This window comes from Xenopus laevis, chromosome 4S (assembly GCF_017654675.1).
Source record: "Xenopus laevis strain J_2021 chromosome 4S, Xenopus_laevis_v10.1, whole genome shotgun sequence".
Classification (NCBI taxonomy): domain Eukaryota; kingdom Metazoa; phylum Chordata; class Amphibia; order Anura; family Pipidae; genus Xenopus; species Xenopus laevis.
Window position 1 is genome coordinate 24,381,370 of NC_054378.1, and position 11,280 is coordinate 24,392,649.

The following is an 11,280-nucleotide window of genomic DNA, read 5'->3' on the forward strand; positions in this document are numbered from 1 at the left end:
GTATAGCTATTTCATGGGCAGGTGTGGGCAATTCCTTCGTTATGTCATTATCAATAAAGCAGATAAAAGCCCTGGAGTTGATATGAGAGGGGGGGTGCTTTTATGTGTAAGATTTTGCTGTGAACATGCGGTCAAAGGACCTCTCCATGCAGGTGAAACAAGCCATCCTTAAGCTGCAAAAACAGAAAAAAAACATCTTCGAAATTGCTACAATATTAGGAGTGGCAAAATCTACAGTTTGGTACATCATGAGAAAGAAAGAAAGCACTGGTGGACTTCCACGAAAGACAACAGTGGTGGACAGGCCTGGATTTGTGGAAAGGCCACCTAGGCCCGTGCCTAGGGCGGCAGGATTTTAGGGGGGCGGCATGCTACCCAACCACGCCCACATTGATTCTAAAACACTGGGGATGCGTTTGAGATACAATTTTTTTTTTAATTTTCTGTGCACCAATCCCCATTGCTCCAGTCCAGATGATAAAAATTTGCACGAATAAAGGGGAGGAGACAGGGGTGATGAATGGCAGTGGGCCTAGGGGCACCCACTATGTAAATCCAGCCCTGGTGGTGGATGATCTTCAAATCATTTCCATGGTGAAAAGAAACCCCTCCACAACAGCCGAACAACACTCTCCAGGAGGTAGGTATATCGATATCCAAGTCTACCATAAAGAGAAGACTGCATGAAAGTAAATACAGAGGGTACACTGCAAGGTGCAAGCCACTCATAAGCATTAAGAATAGAAAGACTAGATTGTTCTTTGCTAAAAAAAATCTTAAAAAAGCCAGCACTGTTCTGGAAAAACATTCTTTGGACAGATGAAACCAAGAGCAACCTCTACCAGAATGATGGCAAGAAAAAAGTATGGAGAAGGCGTGGAACAGCTCATGATCCAAAGCATACCACATCATCTATAAAACATGGCGGAGGCAGTGTGATGGCTTCGGCATGCATAGCTGCCAGTGGCACTGGGACACTAGTGTTTAACAATGATGTGATACAGGAACAAAAACAGCCAAATGAGTTCAGAGACACTGAGGTTCATTTATAAACACTGGGCAAATTTGCACCTGGGCAGTTTCCCACAGCAACCAATCAGATGTTTGCTTTCATTGTTCTCCTTGTAGCTGGCTGGAAAAATCTAATCACTGATTGGTTGCTATGGGTTACTGCCCAGGTGCAAATTTGCCCAGTGTTTATAAATGAGCCCCACTGTCTGCTCAAATCCAGCTAAATGCAGTCAATTTTTATTTGGAGGCATTTCATAATACAGGTGGACAATGACCCAAAACATACAGCCAAAGCAACCCAGGAGTTTATTAAAGCAAAGAAGTGAACATTTTATTTTCAGTTTTTTAATTTGTCCAATTACTTTTGAGCTTCTGAAATGAAGTGATTGTGTTAAAAAAAGACTTTAGTTCCTCACATTTTTATACAATCTTTTTGTTGTTCAACCAACTGAATTTATGCTAGAAGTCTGCAAGTCAACTGCATCTGAGTTGTTATATTTAAAATTTATTGTGGTAATGTACAGAACCAAAATTAGAAAAAAGTTGTCTCTGTCCAAATATTTATGGACCTAACTGTACATCTTTCCATAAACTGTGATAACCTCTCACTTGCCCACCTTAGCATTTATCTTTGTATCAGATACAGATACAATGCTTTTAATCTTTGCTAATTGTTTTTTTTTTGTGGGGGTAAAACTTATAAGGTCAATGGGTTCAATAAATGATTCTTGTGTGTAGGTACACTATATATATATATATATATATATATATATATATATATATATATATATATATATATATATATATATATATATATATATATATATATATATGATACTAAAAAAATAAACTCGTTCCTTGGCTAAATTTCATAGTACTGAATCTGTGAAATACAATGGGCCAGACTCAATTTGGTGAGAGAAATTCAATTTGAGTTGACAAAGCTTTTGTTCATATTCAGTTCCAGTTTTTTCCAATAGACTTCAATAGAGTTTTCATGTGATAAACAGTGAGAAAAGTTTTTCTGAATTGACTTGTGTCTCTTATTGAATCTCGTCCATATGTTTTCACATAATAACTTTATTTTTTTCCGAACTGAATTGAATCTTGCCCAATATGTGGAGAAAAGAGAGTTTATGTATTCATATTTTCCCTCGCAATTAGTGATAATTGGTCTGTTCAGGTGCCTCATTACTACCTATAACTTTACCATTCCATTATATATAGCAGCTGTCCCCAAAAATTAAACTGTACTACCCACCTATAGGTTGAAATTAAACCCTCTGTTTAGATTTAATTGTGGATGACCTAAGGTTGCAATTTGTAAAGGTGCAGTTTTATTAAATAAAAAAACAAAGTAACAAAAAAATACCGCACTCAATTGGCTCAGTTAGAATAACTGAATTCAAACCGTTTCAATCATGTCATAATGCTCTTCCTCGGGAAAAAAACAAGCAAGAGAGCAAGCAGTGCAAACCCTTAAGAATCACTCTCCCTGTGCAGAAAATGGCACCCAAAACAGGAATCCCATTAATTACAATAGAAACCAGAAGTGGATGTAAAACACTAAGAAAAACCAACCTAACGGTAAAGAAGAAAATGAAATTAAAGAAAGCATAAACTGTAGATATGGCAAGTTGGGGAAAGTCATTTAGATCAAGCAGCTGCTGTCCCATTATTCATAACAAAATACAATGGCACAAAGTAGTTAATCCCGTTCCTTGGGGATTAATAAAGAGCCAAGTGAGGCATACAGGATTAACTAGATATTGCATTGCAGATTGAGCATTGTTGCCCAGTCACTGGGTCAAAAATTGGAAAAATAGTAAACAAGATAGGGCAGAAGGGTATTTTCCAGAAGGAACTCTAGCTACATGTGATAAGGGGCCTCTTATTTTAGATCCTTACACATCTCTCTCGCTTTCCTGTTCTGGTGGTGCAGTCGCTGATATCAAAAACTTGAAATGGACAGGCAATGCTGGTACACAGAAATGAATTGACAATAATAAAACTAAAAGATCTTGTCCAATGTAGACCTGCAGTTTTTCTGAACTAATTCACTACGTTGCTCACTGGGGGTAATTAAAATAGTGTGGTTTACTATGTGATGGCAGTGTCTCTTAAAGGAGAACTAAACCCTAAAAATTAATATGGCTACAAATGCCATATTTTATATACTGAATTTGTTGCACCAGCCTAAAGTTTCAGCTTCTCAATAGCAGTAATGATCCAGGACTTCAAACTTCAATAAAAGCTACTAGGCTGATTATTAAATTCTGATGCTAGTTGCTCTGCTTTTTGTGCTGCCATATAGTAATTATCTGTATTAATTACTGATAAGCCTTATATTGTGACATTTATATTCTATGTCCCTAAGCTCAGTAAATAACCACAGCACAGAGCATGTGCAGTGAATAAGCAGAAAAGAAGATGGGAAGCTACTGGGGCATCTGCAGAGGTACAGATCTATACTGCTAAATGGCTGTGGTCGACTTGGGCTGGTACAGAACCCCAACATATAGGGGGTTATTTACTAAACTCTAAATACAAAAATCCTGAAAAATTCATAATTTTTTTTTTTATAAGATAAAAATTTATTAAACCCAGAGGATGGAAAAGTCAGAATCAGAAAATCTGGCATCTCAGACCTGTCGAGATTGCATATCTTTTGAGGTGCGCTGGGTTTCGTGCAATACCCCGAAGTTTTTGGGTGAAAAATCCGAAAAAATCTTAAAAATCAGATTTTTTTTTTCCCGCAAAGCTAATTTTTGGGAAAATGTAATAATAAATAAGCGTAAAAAAACCTGAGCGAATTTAATCAGAGTTTGTAGCAGAAAATGTCGGACTTTGATAAATACGCCACATAATGTACAACATTTCTAGCCTGCTTCTTTAGTTAAGCTTTAGTTCTCCTTCAATAGTAAATCTGAATTTATGTTGTTAGTAGGAAAGTGGGTTGGCATCAACAACGTTAACATACACATTATATAAGGTTTATGTCTTCAGCACTGATCTAAACGATAATATATAATGCTGTCTTCCAGAATAACATAGTTGTGGAAATACCAGCATATCACAACAAGTCAGTAGCAGCAGAAGTCCAAGTACAGTTTTATGTGTGTAACGGGAAAAGAAAAAGAAGCCAGTCTCAAAGATTCAACTACACTCCAGGTCAGTTACATGGAACATTTTTCATGCCATCAAATGATAAGATCTCTTGCCATCAAACGATTAGTTTAAAATGTTACACCTGTATGTTTTGTGTTTTTTTTTGGTGTTAAAAGTTACAAAAAGGAAGAGGTTACAGTGTACACCCTACTCTCTTCAAAAATCTACATACTTTATCCTTGCTTTTTTTCTTACAGAATTACCTAATTCATTTGGTTCAATTTACATTAATTTATGAGAGCAAATAAACGTTGGTGAGGTGTATAAGCCCAATGAGATGCTGCAACTACCCTCCCTGGTAGTTACAGCATCTCCCTCGACTGGCCTTTGTTTACTTTCGCATGTTCTAATATTTTTTCAACTTTCTTATGTCGACCAGCCATTACATTTAATATATTAAGATTGGGTCTATTTAACTAGACGCCTTCATAAAATAGCTCCTTAATTATGTGAGGTTGACTCTGTAATTAAGCTAATATCAAGTTTTAAGTTAAATATTTTAGTATTGCTTAAAACATGAGAAAGGGGACAGAGATCCACTTGAAAACTGGCATAAGCTGTAAGCAAACTCACATATGTAATAAAAGGCCCTAAAAGGAGGTTTTGTAATAAAAGGCATTAAGTTTGCCCAGGAGCAGTAACCCATAACAACCAATGAGATATTTGCTTATATACAGGTGACTGGTTTATGCTACTAGCTGACTGGTTGCTATGGGTTATTGCTCCTGGGCAAACGTAATGATTTTTATTACATAACCCCCTTAGGGCCTTATTTATCACAATTCAAATTTTTGTGTAATTACCGTATATACTTGAGTATAAGCCATCCCGAGTATAAGCCGAAGTACCTAATTTTACCTCCAAAAACTGGGAAAGCTTATTGACTGGAGTATAAGCCGAGGGTGAGAAATGCAGCAGCTTCTGGTAAGTTTCAGTCAAAAAATTGAGGGTTTCTGCTCCCATTGGAGGTGCCGGCATCTCGTTTTTGGATGCCGGCGAATATTCTTGGAGACTATTCTTGGACGCCGGCGACTGTTTTTGCGCTTGAACCGAGTATAAGTCGAGGTAGAGATTTCCAGCATATATTGGGGGCTGAAAAACTCGGCTTATACTCGAGTATATACGGTAAGATTTTTTTTCAACCTCAACTAAACTTACATTTTTAGAAAGCTTGAATCTAAAACCTTCCATTAAATTTATATTTACAATTTGTCAAGGACAGCTCCTATTGACTTCTACATGACACAACATTCTTAAGGAAGGACAAAGCCCAAGCAGCAATTTACTGCAAAGTGTTTTTATTAACACTTGAAAAAGGGTCCTACGCCTGAAACATGTAGTGTGAATAAAGGAACTTTGCAGTAAATTGCTGCTTGGGCTTGGTCCTTCCTTAAGAATGTTGTAGTTGCACTATTAATATCTGGATGGGACATAGAAGGAACAGCCAAACGTAAAGATATGGGGGTATATTTATCAAAGAGTGAAGTTACAGATCACCACAGTCCTCTAGAGTGAAATTCCACCACTCTTCATTCATTTCTATGGGATTTTGAAATGCGTATTTATCAAAGGATGAATTTTCACTTTCACCCGTTGCTAAATACTCATTTAAAAATCCAATAGAAATGAATGGAGAGTGGCAAAATTTTACTTGAGTACTGTGATGATCTCTAACTTCACTCTTTGATATATATACCATAGTTGCATATGGGTAAAGTTTTGTCGAAGACTTCTACATGACTTCTACATGACCTTGCCAACTTTTAGATGGCAAAGTTTTTGTGTAATTTTAATTTGGGTAAAAAGAAATAAAAATATGAATATTAATCTATGACTAATCATTTTTGATGTGGGTCCATACAAAATCTCTTTCTGTCTCAACAGTTTTATTGAAGCAGGAAAATTTAGAAGACGGAAATCTGCAAGAAGCTACAGCAGTTTCTGTTGCTAAGGGGAGAGGCATTTCTGATCTTCATATAATTCATACCAATCTACTTTTCCAAGACCAAAGATCTATTTGTAAAACTCTTAAATCTTTGTCTCCACCTGGTGTAGGATGCCCTAATCAATTAACATTTACATCTTCTCTAAAGCATGAGGCTCCACATATATCAAACATTCAAGGTAGGTTTTTTTTTTAGTAAGGAAATAACTTTCACCCTCCGACATTACAGAAGCCAAACGATGCTGCGTTTTTGGCTTCTCGTCCTATGAATTGAGCTGGTGAAATCAAATTTCATAAGGGGCTCCTGATATTTATATGTTGGCAAGATGCAAGTGGTTCCACACCTGACCAGCTTAGGGCACTGCTCATCCAGCTCTAGCTCAGTTTCTCCATGTAATACATTTGCTAATATACTTGTCATTGCAGTTGTTGGTTTTTCACAAGCATTTCGATGACCAGTGTCATAATCTCAAACAAAATATCATGCTTTCACAATTAAGTCTGTGCACAGATATTCCACTTATTCCTTTTCAATATTTCTCTTACCATGCTTCAGAACCATGCACCAGCTCTTCCCCATGCACTGCTGATCCTGAAACCATGGAAAACTATCCAGACACCATCTATTCATCTCCTCAGAAGCAGTCCATGCCTTACCAGGGTTTCAGCTCAGATATAACCATCTTACCGTCATCATCTCTTACTGCCATGCCTCACTGTGGACAACCATCTTCTCACACACATGATTGCAGGCTAAGGGATAATTCACTGTCTCCTACCATTACTCACCACAGACAGAACTCCACTTCATCCCATCCCACTGACATGTCTCTGGGCATTAAATCTGAGCTTGAGGACAGTGATATAAACTTTCAGACTAAAGACCTGCAGGACATCACTTTAGATGATGGTAAGAGAGGCAGCATGTTGTAAACAGTACATATGCAACACAATCTAATTAAAACATGGCAATTTATGAATGTTCATCATTGGATGTTTCAGTGTACTCATTGACGCATTAGCAGCAAAAGTTTTCTCACCCTAAGGAACGATTTTGGTGTAATATAACATCTGTTAAATTATTGTGAGGTTAGTGGGCATCTGTCAGGTTAGATGATTTTTGTGGTTCACCATGAAATATATCCATTGTCCAATTATTTGCAGGGCCAAGCAAGCATTGAAATAGGCTAATGTGTAACCGTGGGTGCAGCCATTCAAGCTAAAAAGGGAGGAAAGGCACTTAGCAGATAACAGATAAGCTCTGGAATAGAATACAATTGGAATACAATAGTGCATCTGGTATCTGCCTTGTAACCTGTGCTTGAATGGCTGCCCCCATCGCTACACAACAACTTGTTTATATAAACTATAGTAGAGTTTCTATAGCAAACAAACAACTTGTACCAGTGCAGGGAATATTTTATTGTAATTACTTAAATTATTTGGTATTACTGTTCCTTTAACCGTAATGATATTGTATCAATCGTTTTTTGCATATCTGTACAATTAGCAGTTAAAACTGCCTATTTTTATTTAATATACATCAATTCAACATTTTTCAGTGGTTTAAAAGTTACTCCAAAATGTAATTCTTATTGAAAGGAATGTCTGTATGGCTGTTTACATTCTCTGTACTCCTAGATCTCATTCTGAAACAATATTGCAAGCCATCTGGTTAAAGGGGATCTGATTCATTTTATGTTGTTTTTAGAGCCAGTCTCCGAGAACATCAAGGGATAAACAAATATTTTTTCAGCTACAACTACACTATACACATGTGTATATATATATATATATATATATATATATATATATATATATATATATATATATATATATATATATATATATATATATATAATTTAAGCCCTTAGAGAATATTTCATGAATGTTTATTTCACAATTTAGAATTTGCCAAAATTTTTAATTTTTTCATTATGCAAAAACATATTAGGTGGAGGACCACTTTCAGTTAAATTACCCTCACTGAGAGGTTGTTAATTCAGATGATAACAGTAGTAGAGAGTACTAGTTGAATAAATTAATGTTGTTCTTCCTCTTTTATAGTGGCTGAGATTATAAGACGTGACATGTCTCACTGAGATGCCAGGGATCTACCTAAAGCCTTTCGAACACAGCATATCTGAATCTGATCACGCTGGCTGGATGGAGAGAACTTCTAAAAATAATTTCTTCTTTCAATTGCTGAACATTTACTTATGAACCACAGATTTGTATGCTTCTGGCTCCTATGTCCCACAAAATTCTGAGAATTTGTATAGTGAAAGTCATGAGGGCTCATTTATGAACATCAGGTACAAGTGCTTCATACACTAATGTGTTCCAATGGTGCCCATCAGCATGCAGTACACTTTTCGTTTGTACCTGTTGGTGCAGAGTTTCTTCACTCTGTGCCCTTGTGGCAGTTTTGTATGACACATTTAGCATGGAGCTCCTTGTGTTCCCAGGCTCTACCCTTTTTTACTCCCAAAAGACCAGCAAGCAAGGGGCATGATAGGGGATACCTAGGTCCTGCTCATACCCCTTTCTTCTATGCATAATTGCCAGGCACAAGAAAGTGCTGGATACAGAAACATGTGCAACTATTTGCTCTTCATCCTACAAGCACAAACAGTTGCAACTGTTAATGGCAGTCAGGTACATTGCAAAAACGCACTGGGTTATATAAAGTAAGTTTGACCACATTTAGTAACTTATAGCAACCATTAAAGGGGTTGTTCACCTTTCAGATAACTTTTAGTATGATGTAGAGAGTGATATTCTGAGACAATTGGCCATTGGTTTTAATTTTTTATTATTTAAGGTTTTTTTAATTATCTGGCTTTTTATTCAGCAGCTCTTCAATTTGCATTTTAAGCAATCTTGTAGCTAGGGTCCCAATTAACCTAGCAACATGCACTGATTTAAGTAAGAGACTGGAATATTCATAGGAGAGGCCTGAATAAAAAGACGAGTAATAAAAAGTAGCAAAAACAATTAATGTGTAGCCTTACAGAGCATTTGCTTTTTAGAAGGGGTCAGCGACGCCCATTTGAAAGCTGCAAAGAGTCAGAAGAAAAAGGCAAATAACTATAAAACTATAAAAAATAAATAATGAAAACCGATTGAAAAGTTGCTTAAAATTGGTGATGCTAAAAGGTACATTAAAGGTGAACCACCCCTTCAAACATCTGGCCAGTAAATACTACCTGATTGCTGTGGGTTACTAGACATTTAGTGCCTTTTATTACATAACCCCATTAAGCAGAAAAGTAATAAATGCCCAGGTACAGAAACACACAGGAACCACACAGCGGGTAGAAGCACTTAGTGATTTCAATGAGTTACTGATACTGGCAAACATAATGGGGCTCAATTTAAACACTAGGCAAATTTGCCCATGGGCAGTTATTCATAACAATCAATTAGTGAAGAGATTTTTAAAGCCAGCTCCAAGTAGAACAAGGAATGCAGCAATTTAATAGCGTGTTTTTTCTTTTTTACCCATAGGCAAAATTGCTCAGTGTTGATAAATGACCCCCTTTAACTTTTATTACAAATGGGCAGGTAGAGTTTAAGGCTTGTTTTTTACACTTTGCATCTTGCCCCATTTGTAATGATTTCTAACAGGCTTTTGTGTTGGATCAGTTTACAAACAGTGTTAAATGTTCTCTGTCCAAAATACAGGGTTTAACTAATATTCGTAATTTTTGGGAATCACAATTCATATTTCACGGCTGGCAAAATATTTAGAAACAGATTATGTTGTATGCATTTGATGTTAAATGAAAAACATTACACACAAAAAATTGTAATATGTTTTGGGAAAAATGTTTGGAATAAAAGAAAAAAATTAAGACCTGTGAAGATTTAAATGTACTTTTGCTACCACAATAATCAATTCCATGCTTTAACCTTACTTAATTGCCTTCGCTACAATTAGTGAAGAGTAATTCATTAAAAAAAAAAAAAAGAAATCCCAAATTGGATCATCACCATCCTAACATGAGGTTAATAGAAACTTCTTCAAGAAATACAGAGAAACACACTTAGGGTCAGGGCACACAGGCAGATTCAGGGAGATTAGTCACTCGGCTAAAAATCTCCTCTTCTTCGGGGCAACTAATTTCCCCGAACTGCCTTCCCGTCGGCTAAAATGTAAATCACTGGTGTAATGGCACTCTGCACGATTCGTTTTCCGAGGTCGCCCGAAGTTTCCTCGTGAGGCAGCTCCGGGCTACTTCGGAAAACGAATGGCTTTAGCAAGTAATGCCAGGCAGCAACTGCAAGAGCATAAAAGGTTTTGAGCTGTATTAAAATATAAATTCTCAAGAGGAGAGGGTAATTTTTCTCCTTCACATAGCTCTGGTAAGGCCCCATCTAGACTATTCTGTGCAGCTTTGTCTTCAGTGCTCAAACAGGATATTATTAAACTAGAGTCCGAGGAAGGGTAATTAAGCCTGTAAAAGGTATGGAAGGAGGTTTGAAGAATGATTGGTTAAAGTTGGAGTTACACTGGACAAAGAGTTACTGTCCAACTGTAGATGTAAATATGTTCTTACTCTAATACTGTATGTTCCTACACTTCTACACCCACAAAGCTAACTAACTTGTGAAGTAACATAGTAACGTGGGTTGAAAAAAGGAACAATCATCAAGTCCAAACTTTTACCTCAACCTTTTTGAATCCAAGAGGGCAACTGGACCAGTCCCTTGTTAAATATTGTACAAAGAGCTATTTGAAGTATCCCTGTATTTTCTCAGCCATTCAAACACTTCTTGAAATGGTCTAATGCATTGGCTAGTCTCTCTTCAGGGAGATAATTCCACAAATCACTTTCAAACTAAAGGAGGTTCAACCTAGGTCAAAAGTTTGTTCTAAACCCTGTTTTTTTATTATAATTCCTGTTTTGATCTGTAACTGGGATAATGAGTGCTAGCAAGATTGAAGGTCTGACCCAGTGCACTGTTTGCCATATGTATGCAGATTTGGAATGAGAGTTCTAAACTGCTTATCTCTGCGGTGGTTGTGAACAAATTGCTACTTTAAAGGCTCGTGTTAGAGAACTGCGGTCAATTGACAATCTTGAGAGGATTGTCATCTTGGAGGACCTAGCATGGTCAGATAGTTTGGGGGGGGAACAACAGAATGATGA

At 36.8% G+C, this 11,280-nt stretch overlaps 1 protein-coding gene across 1 annotated transcript in view; it reads left to right on the forward strand.

The window, feature by feature from the left end:
• Positions 1-9,983, forward strand: part of nfatc3.S (nuclear factor of activated T cells 3 S homeolog) — a gene marked incomplete at its 3' end in the record, with an annotated part of 60,646 nt that extends 50,663 nt beyond the window's left edge. The window contains 4 exon segments of the mRNA NM_001088748.1: positions 4,056-4,182; positions 6,064-6,303; positions 6,681-7,034; positions 8,192-9,983. Of these exon segments, the coding sequence (NP_001082217.1) occupies positions 4,056-4,182; positions 6,064-6,303; positions 6,681-7,034; positions 8,192-8,226 (756 nt within the window).
• Between the last annotated feature and the right edge of the window lie 1,297 nt (positions 9,984-11,280).